Genomic DNA, 18,745 nt, shown 5'->3' with positions numbered 1-18,745 from the left:
AAATGAGAAAAAAAAGGGCAACCCATTCTGCTACACGTGTGAATTTTTTTTATTGCTTTATTTCGTGAAATGGCTACCTTTTAGCATTCCCCCATGTTTGCTTTGCCATTCTGACACATCAGATTTGTTTTGCCCTTTGGGCGTAAATGCAGTGGGGCTACTTTTGTGAGGGAGTACCTGCGCATGGTATGTACACCTTGGCGGGGAAAACTGCGGGAGCTGGGGTCTACATCAGTTCCAACGCGCTTCAAATGTATGCCCTCGTGTGTGCACTCGTTTGTCCCCTTTTTTTTCCAATTAATTTGCGTGTTCGTTAAGAAAAAAAACGCTTGTGTCTTTTTCCCGCCTTCTTGAAGGCATGCAAAGCGGTACACTGTTTTTTTTTTTTTTTCTTCTTTTTTTTTTTTTTTTTTTTTCCACCGCGGGGGTTTTACGTGCGCGCTCGGGCGAATCATTTGTCCACGTGAAAATCGCTTCTCAATTATGTCCTTCACCTTTTTTGCAAAATAAAAAAATTACAATTTAAAGTTTGCAGCCCCGTACCGTATGGGCATGCGTGGCGTACCTTTCACTGTCAATTTTACCTGGCTTTTATTTTTCAACACTGTGGCTTTCTTCTCAACAGCCATTCAAATGCAAGCAAATTGAAGCATACTCTGGCAAGCTCCAGCATTCTCTGGCAAACTCCAGCGCACTGCATGTATTTAAACATACATTTTGCGCCTGTCAATTTACACTCACACGTGTATCTCCCCACTGCCACGAAATGGGCATGGGGGGTAACACCATGGCACTGCTGTTCCCCGTTCGCAAGTGACACTTATTTTATGCCACTGAAAGGGGGAATAAAGCCACCCCCGCCAACTCCGCCATCCCGCGCGGCTGTGAATGGCCCTGACAACTTGGGTGTCCGTTAGTGCCATCACAAAACAGCAATGTTTGAAAAGGTTCCACGTTTGAGAGAGTTCGACGTGCGAAAGAGTTTGCCATTTGAACATGTTCGACGCGTGAACGTGCTCGACGTTCGAAAGTATTTGCTCTTTGAAGCTGCTCCATTTGAAGTTGCTCCATTTGAAGCTACCCCATTTGAAACAGCTTCGCGTTTGATGCTGCCCCGTTTGATGCTGCCCCATTTGAAGCTGCTTCACATTTTCCCCCTTTTTAAACGGCCCCACGGTGCCCCCGCAACCATTTGCAAAGCATCATCGCGCTAGACAGGTGCCTGATGAACGACGCAGGGTCGCACAGCCACATGCGCATTAAACTGCCATGGCGACATTTTGAATTCCCCCCCAATTATGAACAATTACGGGGAAGGTGAAACATGTCTGCACGCTTTTTTTTCCCCTTGAGGAGATACTCATGCAAATTGCTACACACATATGCGTACGCGTATGTGGCCATATTAACTCCGCACAACTCTTCTTTTTTTTTTTTTTTAAATTTCGTCCCATTTTATGCACATTTCTTATGTGTGATATGTGAGACGATTTTTTTTTTTTTTTTTTTTAACTCCCCTTTGGCCCCATTAACATGTTTACGTTTTACCCACGCGCACAACTCGTTCCTTCCTTTTTTAATTAGCCAACCCATTCGTGTTTCCCACCCTGTGCACATCGCTACACCTCTATGCATATAGTTACACCCCTATGCACCTCGCTACACTTACAAAATGAAAGCCCCCAATTGCACTTCCCCAAACCTGAGCAACACCGAGGAGGGAAACAAAAGCAAAGCCAAGAGCGGCGCCAAATGGAGCGATGCAAAGGAAAAGGAACAAAAAAAGACCACCACCCTGGTGAAAACGCGCAAAGAAGAAGCAAACACAAAACAAACGAATAAAAAAAAGACGAACCCAAATGGAATAACGAAAGGGGAAGAAAACTCCATAGACGCCAACAAAGTAGAAGAGAATATAAAAAAAATTGAAAAATCGATGAACAAATTAGAAGAGATAGAAAAGAAAATCGTCGAGGATATTAACGAGTGTAACAAGTACATCGAAGTTTATGAAAAAGCCAAGACCCTTTTAGACTCCAAAGATTTTGACAGCGATGTAGGTAGAGAAGAAGAAATTGAAGAAATCAAAAAAATACTTAAAAGGTGCTCCAAAAATGTAGACGGCGAAGGTATATTTCTGACGGGTCCCAGTGGCCAGGGAAAAACATACAGCATATTTTACATCATTAAGGAGATAGAAAAGGAGAAGGAAAGGGAGCAGCGGGCGGAAGATAAAAAAAAGAAGAAAGAAAATACAGCCATAGAGAATTACAAAAACATCGACGCGTCCTACTTTTACGTTTCCTGCTCGAATAGCCAAAAACCATATGACATCTTCGTAGACATCCTACAACAGATAATAAAGAAAGACAAAAAGTCCATTCTTAGTACCGTCAAGCAGAAGTATAACCTAAATGGCCTGGAGGAGGTGAAGAAGGTCTTCATTAATTATACCAGCAAATTGAGCAATTTAAAAATCGTCATTGTGGACGAGCTAGATTTTATTGCAACGAAAAATGTGCGAGTGGAATTAAAAACGAAAAGTGTTAACAAAAGCTCCAATGAAGACGTAGTGAAAAATCTCTTCGAATGCGTCCAAACGGCGAAGAGTAAAATAATACTTGTTGGAATTGCCAACAGCTTGGATTTAATAAAAGACTATACGCACATGAAAATTAACCAAATTATCTACAAACCGTATAATGAAAAGCAATTCATGAGCATTGTGCGAAATAAGTTAAACACCCTGGAGGAAGAATTCGTCACCAAGATTTTCAAAGGAGTGTCCCTAAATATACACGTTAGGCAAATTTCTAACCGAAATGGGGATATCAGATCCTGCTTCGATGCCATCTTGAGAGTCTTCTCGGATAAAAAATCCGACCTCGATGAGAGAAAAAAAAATCTTATCAAATTGAAGGAAGAAGTTATGATGAATAAAATATTCAGTAGGCAGGAGAAGAGGAACCTCTTTCTGCTCCTCGCCGATCGGGAGGAGGACCACTCGACGGATGCGATGGACGGGGAGGAAAGCCAACACAGCGAAAGTGAACAGCCCGATGGGGAGGCGAACCGAAAAGGGAAGCGAAAGGCGACACACGGGAGGGAAGACCAGGCAAACGAAGGGGTCACTAATGTAGGGACGAATCAGCCAAACAGTCCTCCCCGCGAGAACGGCCAAACGCACAGAACAACTAAAAAGCAAAAGGTAGAAGAGAAAAATACCCCCAATTCGAAGGACCAACCAGAGGACAACTTCTTCCTGGAGCAGAATGTAACCCCTCTGCCAAGCCGTCGCGACTTTGAGCTAGCCAACAAATTCAGCGATAAGGCAAAAAATCTAAAATTCACAGACCAGAAAAATGAGTTCTCCATCGGATACGAAACGCTAAAGAAGGAGGTCATCAAAATACAAAACAACAACGAAACGTTAAGTGAAATTCTGATAAGGAAAAATTTCAACGCAAATGATAACGCCTCTTTTTACAACCTCAGTCAGTGCACACCCAAGCGGTGTTATGAAAGCCCCTTCAAGGTGCTATACAAAAATGACATAGATAGCGAAATGCCCCATTTTAAAGATAAAAAGGAGGTACTAAAAAATATAAATATGGAAAAACTACACTCATTTGATACAATCGTTGATAATCAAATAAAAAGCATCGAAAAGAAGTACCACGATTTTGCCGAAACGGCAAATAATAACACTGTAATGATCTCGGACATAAAAAAAATAACCGACAAAATCCCGTTAGAGGAACATAAAGATATTCTTTTCAAAATTAAGAGCCTCCCTTTAATTCAAAAAATTTACCTCTACGCTTCGTGCAATGTCGTGAATGATGCTCATTTAAATTCGGACGATGAGGAAGGCGACTCTGAGGAAAAGAAACAGAGTCCAATTCAGTTCATCGAAATTACCTACGCGGATATACAACGAGGGTTTAGAAGCCTCTGCAGCAATCTTTCGGAGACCTCCTACATAAGGGACATACTCGAGGGAAACACTATTGATCAGGCCATCGAACATTTTGAAGAACTTGGCATTCTAACTAATTGCAAAAAGAACCAAAAAATGAAGGAAAGAAAAAGCTGCGTAAAAGTCCCCAAAGGGTTAACCCCCAGATTTGCAAACATGAAAAACAACAAAAACTTTTCATCGCAGAATAAGATGAACACCGTCTACTACTTCAACCTCCCCGTGTGTGTAATTAAGCAGACGCTCAAGGAAATCTCCTCCATCCTTTCGAGCTTTGACCGCAGTGGCCAGTTCTGACCGGGGCACGCAATTGTGGAGCGCCCGAGCGAAGCGGCCACAGCGGGGTGCCTTCCCCAAATGGGCAGCGTACCGTCACAAGAGAAGGTACTTTTCTCCCTCGTCTAACCACGCACAATAAACATACCAAACAGATCAAGCACTACATATCTGCATCGCCAAATGAGCACTTCCCCTTCTCACACCTTTTGCATAAGGCCCCGGAGCGAAACTTCCACGCTCTACCTGCGGGTGGGTGCGCGCCAGCTGGGTTCCCCCGCAAGAGGGGCAACCGTCTTCAGCGAAAGGGAGCCAACACACTTAGACAAACCTATACCTGTGCAAAGGCGCAGTTCATCCATCCTCTCCTGAGCTATAACTCCCATCTGTCGACAGTGTATCATATGCAAAAAAAAGGATTTAATTTTACTGGTTCTTTTTTTTTTTTTGTTCATTGTTTTTAGTATGATTTTTTTTTCCCTACACAGTTTTTATTTTTACTCTATTTTTTCATATCATTTTATTTTATTTATTTTTTTTTTGTTTGAGCACTTTTTAAGAGCCTTTTGAAACGCACGTACATTGGACACTTCAAACAATGCAGTTTGGTACACAGGCGAAGGGGAGAAGTTGGCGGTTGGCAAATGCCTTCTTAAAATGTGTGCCTATGAGGAAGAGTGATACATAGTGGGGGCTCCTCCATTTGCGTAAATTTATCCACCCTGCGGAACCGTCGAAACGACATAAGCCTTTTTTTGTGCCCCCGCCCCCCTTCACGATTCGAAAGTGTCAAAATGTGTGGATCGCTCTGATGAGTTATTTAAAACGGATCGTCTTTTTTTTTTTTTTTTTTTTTGTTCCCACATTTGTGCACTTACCGTTTTGCCAAGGGAGTCTCACACCAAGTTTGTAACCCCCCAATAAGACAAAGCCTCTCAGAATGAAGCTTCTCAAAATGGTAGTACACCGGAAGGTGGTCATTTCATTTGCGTCACAACGGATTTCGCTCCGATGAAGTTGCCGCCGATTCGGCTGTCCACCTGCATGCACAGGTCTACAGGGTTACACTCACAGATATTAAGCTTAAAAGGAAACTTCTTCAAAGTGCATGTGAATTACGATGCCAAGAAGGCCTGTCCCAACTTACCCAAACCATCATGAATCTACAATTCGCACTAAATGGAAGTAGGCCTAAGGAACTGCTTCACCATTTGTGCAATTATCCCAAAACGGAGGAAATGGCCAAGGGAGCTATTAGCAAGGTATATGCACATGAAAAAAAGGGTTACCACTGGTAACATGTCAATCGGATGGTACCCCTACCGAGTTATAAAATTTACATTAAGTGGGAACCTAAACGGGGAACCTACACGGGGGATGTCAATTCGGCCACTTCTTATGCGAACTTCACACGTTGCCCATTTGGGAGAAAGCACCTCATTTGTGAACACCCCACAGTGATTTAAAAATTGCTTATCACTTTAGTAAGCAGATAGGATTCTAAAACGATTAAAAAGAATTTAATTAAAAAGTAATGTGCGTAGATCCACAACTGATGCTTCACATGATACTATAAAAAGTTAGCACGTTGTAAAAGCTATACGAATGAGTGCATTAATTTCCTGTGAGGATGTTTCTACCCCTTTTTAAAAGGCTGTTGCACCGTTTTGTCGCTACGAATTGAAAATGCTTAAGTGCCTTAAATATTTTCGTAAAAAAAAAAAAAAAAAAAAAAACAGTTGTATGTAACGGTGCAAAATATACATCATTCATTGGTATGCGTCATGGGGGAACCCTCTCTGGTTCGTCGAGCAGAATATTCATGCGGTAAGTAGCTCAAACAAAAGTGCGGTCATTCGAATAGCCTCTCCCTATGGAAAAGCAAAAATTCACAATGGAAAACGAACACTTAGAATAAAATTAAAAGCACTTAATACATCACACGACTTAAAAAATAGAGAGATTGAATGACCTCTACTATATTTTTACAACTTTTTTGAGGAGAGCAAATGGGGAACTGTACTACTTCCCACGGGAGGAAATTTTTTTTTTAACAAATTGTGACCAAGTTCGTTTTATTTCTCTCCTACAGTCATTCACATGATCAGTTCCATTTTGAATGCAATAAAAATGTGAACGGTAAAATAACTGGATGAATAATTAATCCCCATTTTGTAATAATGCGAAACGGGTTTGAAGTTTCAAAGGGGAATTAATGAACGGAGGCAACATTCACTTCGTTAATTATCCGTGTACTTTGCAAAAATAAGTTAAATCAACACAAAACGAGGTAACTTTTATATTGATCACCTCCAAATGGAAAAAATGTTACGCATCCGAAAAATCGTATTTCCATTATTGTTACCCAGTTAACTTAAAAGGATACCATTCCAACAATTTTAATTTCTTTAAAGTTTTAAATTTTTAAAAAATGACAGAGGTGCATTAACCATTTTGCTTAAACGCACACTGATATGCACAAATGAGTTGCTCATATAAAAAGTGGGATAAAACGACTTTAAACTTTCCCCTTCCATTTACATTGAACCGAACAGTAAAAGTGATACAAAAAATGAATTGCATTTACTGCCTTTATTCCATAAGAAATCGGAAATTTCAGGGATCATCACTGCATGGGAAATATTAAGTAAAAAAAGAACAAATCGTTTTAATGGAGAAAATTAACAAAATGAATTTTACAAAAAGAAAGGTTAATTGCACCGAGAAAAAAGAAAAAGAAAAACAAAAAAGCAACGATTCGCTTCTTCACTAGCATGTTTTGTATTTTATTTCCCCTTTTTGCACACATGATAAGAGTGCACACAGATCAAATTTAATTATAATGTCCACATCTTCACATTTCACAAAATTTTTACTTTCCAAAAAGGAGAAAAACATTTAACAAAAAAATAAAATAAAAATAATTATATGAAACATTCGTATCACTGCGTTAGAAAATTTCTCCATCAGTTTAGCGCATTTTATATACCTTGCATACTTTTTTTTTTTTTTTTTTTTGTAACTTTTTCCTTTTAACACTTCCAATTATGTGATTCATCGTGTTGCCTTCTTTCCCGAATTGTAAAAATTCCGCTTAACTCCAATTTGGTCTTTTTACTGCACAATTATGATCGCAAAATTATGACCATCCTTTTAAGCAAACGGTTGCAATTTTTTTTTTAAAACCATTTTAGTGATGACAAAAATTCATTGCAGTTAGAGCAAACAAGTGTCATATCATTTTAGTGTACTTCTTTACCGCCTGCAATCATTTTAAACTACATTGCTTTACCATTACGCCACATTTAAAATGAAGCATTTAAGTGGCATCCCCCTTTTTGTACTCTTCTTAAACTTATATGTTTTACAAAATAATGTGGTCAGTAACGAAAATGTGAATTTGAAAAATCCCAACTTGAGGAACGGATGGGCAGGAAAAAACGTAACCCTCCAGGATGAGCAAAGCGGTCTAGTCGCAGAAGACGGTGAAGAAGTAAACACAAAAGAAGACCAAAACGAATTGCTACACAAATCGGAAGAAACAGATTTTCAAACGCAAGGACAGGAAGTCAAGGAAATAGGGGGATCAGAAAATGAAAAAAAACAAAAGCAAATTAAAAAAGCTAACGAAGCAAAAGAAAAAGCTCTAAAGGAACAAAAAGAAGCAGAAGATGAAGTGAAAAAAATAGAAGAAGCACTAGATAAAGTAAAAAAAGCAAAAGCAGAAGCAGAAGAAGAAGCAGAAATAAAAAAAGTGGTGGAAAAAGCAAAAGGAGTAGCAGATAAGGCAAAGGAAACAGCAATGAATAAAGCAAAAAAATCAAAAGATGAAGCAGAAAAAATAGCAGGGGTAAACACAAATAGTATGGCATATCTCTACGCAGGTAATGCTGTAACGGCGGAAATTGAAGCAAAGGCAGAAAAAGAAAAGGCTAAAAAGGCAGCCGAAATAGCAAAGCATGCTGTAGATGCATATGAATTGAAAAAGGAGGCAGAAAAGGCACAAGAAGAAGCAGAAGCTGCAAAGACGGAAATTGAAAAATTATCAAAGGTATATAAAGAAGGCAATGTGACCGAAGCAGTACAATCGACAGCCGAAGCAGAAAAATCTGCATCGGGAGCATCCGCAAAGGTAAAAGAGGCAGCACATAATGTAGCAAAAAAGCTAATGGATGCAGTGCAAAAACTAGAGAAAGTAAGCACGGAATTACCAAAAGACAACGAACAAGCGGCCACCATAGATAATGTGAATGAAGTTGTAACTGAAGCAGTAAAAGAAAAAGAAAAAGCAATGATTTCAGCAGAAGTAGCAAAAGCAGAAGCAGCAAATGCGGAAGCACAACTTGCTAAAATAGAGGCAGAAAGAGCAAAATATGAAGCAAATAAAATAGCAGAGGAATACACTGACAATGTGAAAGGAGAAGCAAAAAAGGCAGAAGAAAAGGCAAATGAAGCATCATCTAAAGCAACAGAAGCATCAAATAATGCAAAAGGAGCATCAGGTGAGGAAAAACAAACTAATCCCCAAGCAGCAAATGTAAAAGCAAAAGCAGGCGAAGCAATAAAGGCTGCTAAAGAAGCTAAGAAAGCCAAAACAGAGGCATACATAGCTTTATGCGTAACAAAAACGCTGGTAGCAAAAGAAAATGCAAAAAAAGCAGAACAAGAAGCAAAAAACGCAAAGGATAAAGCGACAAAGGCAGCAAAAGAAGCAGAAGAAGCGAAGAAGCAAGCAGAAAAGGCAGAAAAAATAACTGAAACAGTTAAAAACGAAGCGAAAACAGCAACGGATGAAGAAGCAAAAGCATCAACGGGAAAAAAAGACGCAGAAATAAACGCAGGATATGTAGATGAGGAAGTGTATGCTGTAAATATAGAATTCGAAATTGCAAAAGAAGCAGCAAAAACAGCAGCGCAACATAAGGCTCTTGAAATATTAGATAAGGCAGAAAAAAACGCAGAAATTGCTGCAGAAAATGCAACAGCAAAAGCCCAAGAAGCAACAAAAAAAGCAGAAACAGCAAAGACAAAGGCTACAGAAGCAGAAACTGCAGCTAAAAAGGCACAAGACGCATCAGAAAAAGCTAAAGCTATAGCAGCAGACGTATTAGCACAAAAGGCATCAACAGAAGCACAATCGTTAAAACAAGAAGCTGAAAAATTAGCAGAAAACATAAAAAAGTCAAACGTAACAGACGAAGAAAAGGCGAAAGCTGACGAGGCAGCCAAGGCAGCCAAGGACGCAGCAGATCAGGCAAGCGCATCGGCAAAAAAGGCAAATGATGCCAAAATTGCCGCAACAAATGCACAAGTGGTAGTAACATTACAAACGAAAAAAGCAGAATCTGCTAAAGCAGAAGACGCAGCAAAAGAAGCTATGAAAGCAAGGGACAAAGCAGCCTTTGAATTATTGAAGATAAAAAAACAGGATGTTCTAGAACAAGTGGATGTATCCCCCAGTGGAAGTGATAATCTAAACGATGTGGATGAACAGGTAGCTCTGGAAGTCGGAGAACAGCAGAACGAAACGGAAGATGCGGAACCCCAGGAAGCTGAAGAAGGAGACGAAGAAGATGAAGAAGATACGGAGGAAGAGGAGATACAAGACGAGAGTGACCATACGGAAGAATCATCTGCAAAACAGGCAGCTCAGCAAGAGAAGCAACAAGGCGAAAAAGTGTTAAATGACGAGGAGGCCCATAATTTACTTGCACAGCAACATAACAAGGATAATAATGCCGCTACGGAAGATGCAAAACTTTTCCAAACAATCATTAAAGATTTCGACGATGATGATGATTTTAAAAATCTACAAAAAGATGTGAATGCACTTTTTAAAATTAAATAAATGTCATGAAGGAAAACCTTTTAATTTTTTTAATAATTACAAAATTGTGTGCCATTTTTGAGATGGTGCTTGTTGAAGCTGTTTCGCAACACCCTTATGTGATTATGGGCTGCACCTATTCTGAGCAAATTGCACAAAGCGTAACATACAAATGTGTGGCTAATAAAAGGCGGAACAGCAAAACATGAGTGACAATTTCATCTGCCGGGGTAAATTTTTTTTTTTTTCTCAAGTTATCCTAATTTGTGAACCTATATTTTTATGAACACGGACATTAATTATTGACAAAATTTAAGGCAAACAAGTCGATTAGAACAGAATGTACGGCTTCCTAACGCGGCAAAGTGTGCCAATCGGGGGTTCATTTAAATGATTAATAAATGGACGAGGTGCAAAACGCACAACTGGTAAGTGATAATTGTGGAACAATATTATGACAAATTATACGGAAATTTGAAAATTGGCGATTTAAACACAAAGCATACATGTATTATACAAACAAATAAGCATATCATTTGATCATTCCCCATTGTATTATGGCATAATTAATTGTTTTGGCGTCTTTTTTTTTTCCTTTTTTTCGTTGCCACTTTGCTAAATATGATAAGTACACATCACAGTTAATGAATGTTTGTTTTTTTATCATCAAATGGACGAAGCAATTTTGAGAGTAAATCCGAAATAATTACACACCGTTTGAGCTGTATACACTTTGTGTGAAGTTTCCATTTTTTTTACATTTTTCCCCCCCCAAAACGATATTTTTATGTGCATTCATTGGGTTGACATTTTGCACAACTGATTGAATGAAAAGGAAAGATCACATTACAACTTTTTATGAAGCATTTATTTTGTTTTTTTTTGTTACAAACGTGATTTTTACACTCATGAATGTCCAATTAATCCGAATAGCTTTTTGCACATTTTACGGAATGTTGAAAGGAATATGTTTAAAAGAAAAATTAATTTTATCAAATTAATATTCTTAACGAATCAGACTTTTTGGTGCGCTACGAATGTATGAATAATGTGTACACATGTGTGCGTTTTTGCTTTCGCTTTCGCTTTTGATTTTGCTTTTTTTTTTTTGTTAGACTTTTTCTGCGTTCATTTATAAACGTTTCCCCATTTGTGTGAACATAATCGCATTTGTTGCAAATGCATTATGCTAATTTTATTTTTATATTTTTTTTAAATGACATTTTGACAACTAAATTGTGCATAATTTGGAAACGTAAATTGTAACCCCCTTTGGAGGTATTTTTTGTTAATGTGAAAACTTATCCCATTTAGAGCACTGAACTATCGTTAAATTATTTTCAATTTTTTTTTAGTTTTTGTATTTTTTTAAAAGTTCCCCAACTTGTCAACATACATGTCAAAGATGAGGCAATTTTTTGGCACCACCATTTTGGTACTCTTCTTAAACTTATATGTTTTACAAACTAATGTGGTCAGTAACGAAAATGTGAATTTGAAAAATCCCAATTTGAGGAACGGCTGGGCAGGTAAAAATCTCGCCCTGCAGGATGAGCAAAGCGGTATAGACGCAGAAGACGGCGGTGAAGAGAACACATGTGAAGGCCAAAGCGAATTGCTACAAAAATCAGAAGCACAGGTGCAAACGCAAGGACAAGAAATCAAGGCAACAGGGGAATCAGATGATCCCAAAAAAAAAAAAAGTCCAATTGAAAAAGCTAACGAAGCAAAAGATAATGCTCTAAAGGAACAAGAAGGAGCAGAAGCTGAAGTGAAAAAAATAGAAGAAGCAGAAAAAAAAGTTGAAGGAGCAGAAGAAGGAATAAAAAATGCAGTGAAAAAAGCAAAAGAAGCAGCAGAATTTGCAAAGAATACAGCAACAGAAAAGGCAAAAAAAGCAAAAGAAAAAGCAGGGGAAATAACAACTGCATCAGCTAGTATGGCAAGTTTCCACGCAATTGTTGCTGAAATGGCAAAAGATGTTGCAAAGGCAGCAAATGAAAATGCTAAAAAGGCAGCCAGAATAGCAACTCATGTTGCAAAGGCATATGAAGCGAAAAAAGAAGCAGAAGAGGCTAAGACAAAGGCAGAAGAGGCTAAGAAAGAAGCAGAAAAGGCTCAGACAGAAGTAGAAGCGGCTAAGAAAGAAGCAGAAAAGGTTATGGCAGAAGCAGAAAAGGCTATGGCTGAAGCAAATGATGCAGCCCAAAAATTAGTGGAAAAACCTGAAGGCAAAAAAACAGAAGAAATGGAATGGCTCGAAGAAGTGAAGAAGAAAGTAGACGAAGCAATCGTAGAGATACAGAAATCGTTAGACACTGCAACACAAAATGCAACAGCCGCCGGAAGTAATGCAACTAAAGCTGCTACTGAAGCAAATAATGCAATTCCAAACGAAGCAAAGACAGACAAAGAAATGAAAGACAATGCAATAATAAAGGAAGCAAATGTAAAAGATGTAGAAGATACTGCTAACGAAGCAATAAAAGCAGCGGAACAAGCCAAGAAATCAAAAGCAAAAGCAGAAATACTAGCAGGAAAAGCAAAAATTCAAGTCGCATTGGAAATCGCAAAAATAGCAGCAAAGGTAACTGGGCAAGCAAAAAATGGGATAGATGAATTAGCAAAAATGGCAACATCAGCAAATACTCTTAAAAAAACATCAACAGAAAAGGCAACTGAAGCAAGTAAAAAGGCAAAAGAAATAGAAGCTTTATTAAAAAAAATAGAAGACATAGCAAAGGAAGAAGATAACCTAGTAGGAAAAGAGGAGGAAGCTAAAAAAAAAGTGCAGGAGGCGACCGAAGCAAAACAAGTAGCAATAAAAGCAAAAGCAGAAGCAGAAATAGCGGTATTAGTTGCACGAGTGCATCTAGCGAAACAAGAAGTAACCAGGTTAGTACAGTTAGCTGATGAAGAGAAAAATAAAGCAAAAAAAGCAGCAGAAACAGCAGAAAATGCGAAAAACGCAGCAGAAAAAGTATCAGATAAAGTATCTAAAAATGTAAAAAATGCATCCGAAATACTAGCGGCTGTAGAATCTGCAAAAACGGAAGCACAAACTGCGAAAACAGAAGGAAAAAATGCTGAAATGGAAGCAGCAGACGCAGTAGAAGAAGCATTAATGTTAGAATATCTGTTATCAAAGGCAACAGATGCAGCCAATAAAGCAAAAGAAGCAAATGGAGATAATATAACAAGTACATTGGAAACAGCACAACAAGATGCATTAAAAACGCTGGGACAAGCCGACCACATAGCAATGGAAACATTCAATCTAACGCAGAAAGCAATAGAAGCTTCTAAAAAGGCACAAAAAGCAGCAGAAGTAGCAAAAGCAGAAGCAGCAAAAGCAGAAGCATATAAAGCAATAGAAGAAGTAAAAAAAGAGGAACAAAAAATAAAACAATTAGTTGCAAAAGCAAAGGAATCCAAAGCAACAGAAGAAGTAAAAGCAGCTGAAGCGGCAGAGAAGGTAGCAAAAGCTGAAGTAGATAAAGCAACAAGTGAAGCAGAAAAGGCAAAAACTGCAGCAGGTGAGGCAAAAAATGCAAGTACACTGGAAGCAGCCAAAGCAAAAGCAATGAACGCAATAAACGCATTAAAAGAAGCAAGAACGTCGATATATAAAACAGAATATGAATACTTGAAACTGATAAAGCAAGACGTATTAGAACCATTGAAAGTATCTACAGAGGCAAGTGATAACGTATTCGATAAAAATGAACAGGTGGCACAGGAAGTCGAAGATCGGGGAAGTGAAGAAAACGATGCTGCAGAGGAAGACGCAGCACCATCAGACGTTGAAGAAGATGAAGGAGAGTTGGAAGATGAAGAAGAGGAAGAAGAGGAAGTAGAACAACTAGAACAACCACAGGAACAGCAAACTGATGCGAGCTCAAAAGATAAGGGCACAGCCGAAACGCAAAAAAGCGAAGACGTGTTAGATGACGAGGGGGCCCATAAATTACTTGCAGGGGAGCTTAACACTGCTAACAAAAGCAATAATGCAGAAAACGCCCTCTTCAAAACGGTGTTTGATGAGGTCAGAGATGATACTATCCAAAATTTAAAGCAAGACGTGGGCCAGTTTTTTAAAGGTAAAGAAAAATGATGAGAGGGGTACGTTACCTCTCGTGAGAGACACATTGTAAATCCCTCATTGCTACAATCAGGTAGTGATGGACGATGATATTTCCAATGAATTGCATAAAAATGTATATACGTAAGTAGCATGTTTGAGAGCAAGGGAATTATTCCTATTTGGACAGTAGACCATTTTTTTTTTTTTTTTTTTTATCTCAAATAACACCTATTTGGAGAAAATTCGTTACACTTTTAAGAACACCCAGAAACGTATTTAAATTTTGTATCCTACTTCTGCATGGTGGCACATATAGTGTGCAAGGTTATGTAAAGAATTGGTCACCCGTTGGGTGAATACGCTGAAGAGGTTAGCTCTTTACAGGGGTACACACCCTTAGCAATGGTTGAGGCATGTTATTATGCGTTAGTTCCTTTGCTCGTAATGTTACATCAGGTTATCTTAAAAGGGGGGAATTATTGTAACGTTCTGTTTTCCGTGCGGTGATTGGTGTACAATTTGACTCCTTCATTTTTTTCTTTTCTTTTTTTTATTTTTCCCACCTAGCATTAACGCTTTAAATAATGCCAATAAAAAAAACAATATTGCAACTGAACAGTGTTAATTTTTTCAAGCACTCATGTTCAGAACAAACGCTTTTGAGAAATTTTTTCCATTAAATTACACACGTACACACAGCATGCGGTGTGTGATGCGCTTCGCAATTAATTTCATTTGAATTCACTAAGGAGAAACTACTTCCCTGTGAATGTCGCAAATAAGTTTTGCAAACAAAATTGCCCTCCAAATGAACACTCTTAAGGAGTTCATTCCTTTTCGGGAAAGAGGCACCTCCATTTCGTCCATCAGCTATCTCAGGTAATACGCATCATAGCGAATTTAAATCTGAAAAAAAAAATATATGAATAAGCTCAAATTTTACACATAGTGAATTTTCCCCAAAAAAGTTACAAAAAAATTGTGTGACTGAGGAGCTTCATTGGTTAGCCCTCCCTATAAATGCAAAAAGTGTGCACATTTGGTGTATCCCCTTTTTTTTTGGCAGATTTATTCTCCGCTTTTTTGAAGTTCCTCCTGCCACTGGCATGCAATATGCTGAGGATTTTTAAAAATAGCCAATTGACATTATGACTTAGATTATTTTCTCCTCTTTTTTTCAAATATATGGCTATTAACTTTGTTGAAAACTACTTTCCTGTTTACTTCCCCCATGAACGATTGCCATTAACCAATTTGCACACAAAAAAAAAGCCTGTAATTTTTGCACGCTTTGAAAGTGCCTCAAAAAATGGTATTCTTCGCAACACTCGCCTTATTTCGCTCAACGCGCGCATCTAAAATGAAGCAACTTTGTGGCTTAGCCTTTCTTGCACTTCTTTTAAATTTCCTTACATGTGATAATGTAGCTACGAGGGGCGAAATTGTAAACCTTAAAAATCCCAACTTGAGAAACGGATGGTCAATGAAAAACCTGTCTGCACAAAATGAAGAAAATATCGTCCACTCAGATGGCAGTGATGATGTAACGGACAAGGAAGAAGATGGCGAAGTGTTAGAAGGACAAAAGGGATCTCCGAAAAAGTCAGCTGAACAAAAAGTGCATGCACAGGAAGAGGTAAATAAAGAATCACTAAAGTCAAAAGCACAAAATGCCAAAGCAGAAGCGGAAAAAGCAGCCAAAGCAGCTGAGTCAGCAAAAGAAAATACTTTGGATGCTCTTGAAAAAGTAAACGTGCCAACAGAACTTAATAATGAAAAAAATTTCGCAGAATCTGCTGCAACAGAAGCAAAAAAGCAAGAAAAGATATCAACAGAAGCAGCCGAAGAGGTAAAAGAAATTGAAGTGGATGGACAGTTAGAAAAGTTAAAAAATGAAGAAGAAAAGACTGCAAAAAAAGCAAGGAAACAAGAAATAAAGACAGAAATAGCAGAACAAGCAGCAAAGGCACAAGCAGCAAAAACAGAAGCAGAAACAGCACAAAAAGATGCAACTACAGCAAAGGATGAAGCAATAAAAGAAACAGGTAAACCTAAGTCACAAAATACAACTAAAGCAGTTACTATGGCAACAGAAGAAGAAAAAAAAACAAAAGATGAAGCACAGACAGCAAGTGAAAAGGCAGGTAAAACAGCAGAAGAAGCTCAGAAGGAAGTAGGAAAAGAAACTGCAGATGACGATAAAGAAGTATCACAACTAGAAGAAGAAATAAAAGAACTAGAACGTATATTAAAAATAGTGAAAGATCTAGCATCTGAAGCATCAAGTGCATCAGACAATGCCAAAAAAGCAAAGCTCAAAACACAAATAGCTGCAGAGGTAGTAAAGGCAGAAAAGGCAAGAATAGAAGCAGAGGAAGCAGAAAAAGAAGCAGGAGAAGCGAAAACAAAGACAGAAGCAACAGAAAAAGAAGTGTTAAAAATATCAGATGAATCTAAAGCAGCCAAAGTAAAAAAAGCAGTTGAAAAAGCAAAGGAAGCAGAAAAACAAGCAAAAAGTGAAGCAGAAAAAGCAAAGGGAATGGCAGATGATGCAGGTGGAAAGGGCACAACCAATTTAGAGGATGTTTTAACAAAACTAAGTGAAGTCTTAACATCTGTAAAAAGTCTAGCATCCAATGCTGAAGTTGCATCAAAGAATGCAAAAAAAGAAATGACGAAAGCACAAATAGCTGCAGAGGTAGCAAAGGCAGAAAAAGCCAAAATAGAAGCGGAAAATGCAAAATTACTAGCAGACACAGCAAGCAAGGCAGCAGAAAACATAGCAAAATCATCGAAAGCAGCAAAAATAGCAAATAATGTATCCACCATTGCAGCTGAAAAATCAAAAGTAGCAACAGAGGCAGCAGATGAAGCAGCAAAGGCATTAGACGAAACAGAAAATCCAGAATCTAAAATAGCAGAGGTAACAGAAAAGGCAACTAAAGCAGTTAACGCGGCAGAAGAGGCGAAGAAAGAAAAGGCCAAAGCGGAAGTGGCAGTAGAAGTAGCACACGCGGAAGTAGCAAAAGAAAAAGCACAAGAGGCTAAAGAAGCAGCAAAACAAGTAGCAGATAAATCTAAACTTGAAAAGGCCATACAAGCAGCGGACAAAGCATCAGAAAAAGCGAATGAAGCGTCTAAACTAGCTGAAGAAGCATTAAGCAATCTAGAATCTCTAGAAAAAGAAACAGGTGAAATAGTAGAAAAAGTAAATGCAATAGAACAAAAGGTGCAAACTGCAAAAAATGCAGCAATAGAGGCACATAAAGAAAAAACCAAAGCAGAAATAGCCGTAGAAGTAGCAAAGGCAGAGGAAGCAAAAAAAGAAGCAGACAATGCAAAGGTGGCAGCAGAAAAGGCAAAAGAAACAGCAGAAAAGATAGCAAAGACATCAAAATCAACAGAAAAGATCACAGAAGAGGTAAGAAAAGCCACTGAATTCGCGAAGACGGCGGGAGATGAAACTACACTAGCAGCAACGAAAGCAGAGAGTGAAATTCCTTCGGAAGAAAAAAATCAAAAGGAATTACTAGATTCAATAAAACAGAAGGCCGAATCCGCATTTCAAGCATCACAGGAAGCCATAAAAGCAAAAACGGAAGCTGAAAATTTCCTAGAAATAGCAAAGGAAGTACCCAAAGCAGAAGCGGCAAAGGAAGAAGCACAGAAAGCGGCAACAGCAGCGGAAGAGGCAAAAACAGAAGTATTAAAAATAGCAGAAGAGGTAAACAAATCGGATGCATCGGAAAGTGAAAAGAAAAAGATAGAAACTGCAGCGAATGAAACAGCTGGTGAAGCAGAAAAAGCGGCAACCTTTGCAAAAGAAGCAGCAGACGCAGCAAAGGACACAAACAAAGCAGTAACGTTAGCGGTAGCAAAGGAAAAGGTAGAGAAGGCATTGAAAGCAGCCAAAGAAGCGAAGAAGGCAAACGAAAAAGCTTCATATGCATTGATTAGAACAAAAAAGCAATATGCACTCGAACCACTGGAAATAACATCAGAAGCAGGATATAACATAACGGAAAAGGAAGAACAAGTAAAAGAAGAAATCGAAGAACAGGATGATAAGGCTAGTGAAGAAGAGGAGGAAGATACACAGCAGATAGATCAAACGCAGATAGACGAGGTAGATATAAGTGTCGATAATGAGGAAGAAGAGGAGGGAGCAGCGGAAGAGCAAATCGAAGGAGAAAAAGACACTCCAACAAAAGAAGCTAAAGAGGAACAGACAAGTGGCGAAAAAATATTAGATGATAAAGAAGCGCATAAAACACTCGCAGAGAAGTTCAAAGATTCAAATACTGCGAAAACGGGAGGAGTGGAATTTTTGGAAACTCTGATTAGCGATGTTGGGGAAGACACGCTTAAAAATTTGCAACAAGATTTGCACCAATATTTTAAGGGTAAATAAAGGAGGCGGAAGAAAATATGCTAAACAAATTGGTGACGAATTGGGGGTTATCGCGCGGGGAGTAGGATTGATTGGGGTCCCCCTAATTTCAGCCTTCCTTATGAGGGGCAATACTGCTCCAAGCAGTTCCCAAAATGGGAACATATATTCGCATAAATGTGAGCACTT

The 18,745-nt window shown here is 38.5% G+C and overlaps 4 protein-coding genes across 4 annotated transcripts, besides 7 other annotated features; all 4 read left to right on the top strand.

The window, feature by feature from the left end:
• Positions 1–1,672: 1,672 nt before the first annotated feature.
• Positions 1,673–4,276, top strand: PVX_097665 (hypothetical protein, conserved; the record flags this gene model as incomplete). Its single annotated transcript, XM_001613143.1, has 1 exon — positions 1,673–4,276. The coding sequence occupies one exon, from the start codon at positions 1,673–1,675 to the stop codon at positions 4,274–4,276; it is 2,604 nt and encodes an 867-aa protein (XP_001613193.1).
• Positions 4,015–4,109: a microsatellite.
• Positions 4,277–4,427: 151 nt separating the features above from the next.
• Positions 4,428–4,481: a microsatellite.
• Positions 4,482–6,482: 2,001 nt separating this feature from the next.
• Positions 6,483–6,511: a microsatellite.
• Positions 6,512–6,936: 425 nt separating this feature from the next.
• Positions 6,937–6,972: a microsatellite.
• Positions 6,973–7,565: 593 nt separating this feature from the next.
• Positions 7,566–10,103, top strand: PVX_097670 (merozoite surface protein 3 gamma (MSP3g), putative; the record flags this gene model as incomplete). The annotated part of the gene is made up of 1 exon (XM_001613144.1): positions 7,566–10,103. One exon carries the CDS (start codon positions 7,566–7,568, stop codon positions 10,101–10,103), a length of 2,538 nt encoding a protein of 845 aa, XP_001613194.1.
• A 1,384-nt stretch (positions 10,104–11,487) lies between these two features.
• Positions 11,488–14,196, top strand: PVX_097675 (merozoite surface protein 3 gamma (MSP3g), putative; the record flags this gene model as incomplete). Its single annotated transcript, XM_001613145.1, has 1 exon — positions 11,488–14,196. The coding sequence occupies one exon, from the start codon at positions 11,488–11,490 to the stop codon at positions 14,194–14,196; it is 2,709 nt and encodes a 902-aa protein (XP_001613195.1).
• Positions 13,126–13,247: a microsatellite.
• A 985-nt stretch (positions 14,197–15,181) lies between the features above and the next one.
• Positions 15,182–15,212: a microsatellite.
• Positions 15,213–15,526: 314 nt separating this feature from the next.
• Positions 15,527–18,577, top strand: PVX_097680 (merozoite surface protein 3 beta (MSP3b); the record flags this gene model as incomplete). Its single annotated transcript, XM_001613146.1, has 1 exon — positions 15,527–18,577. One exon carries the CDS (start codon positions 15,527–15,529, stop codon positions 18,575–18,577), a length of 3,051 nt encoding a protein of 1,016 aa, XP_001613196.1.
• Positions 15,617–15,636: a microsatellite.
• Positions 18,578–18,745: the final 168 nt, after the last annotated feature.

This window comes from Plasmodium vivax, chromosome 10 (genome assembly GCF_000002415.2).
Source record: "Plasmodium vivax chromosome 10, whole genome shotgun sequence".
Lineage (NCBI taxonomy): Eukaryota > Apicomplexa > Aconoidasida > Haemosporida > Plasmodiidae > Plasmodium > Plasmodium vivax.
Note: the sequence above shows the minus strand (reverse complement) of the source record. Positions and strands in the feature narration are given on the sequence as shown.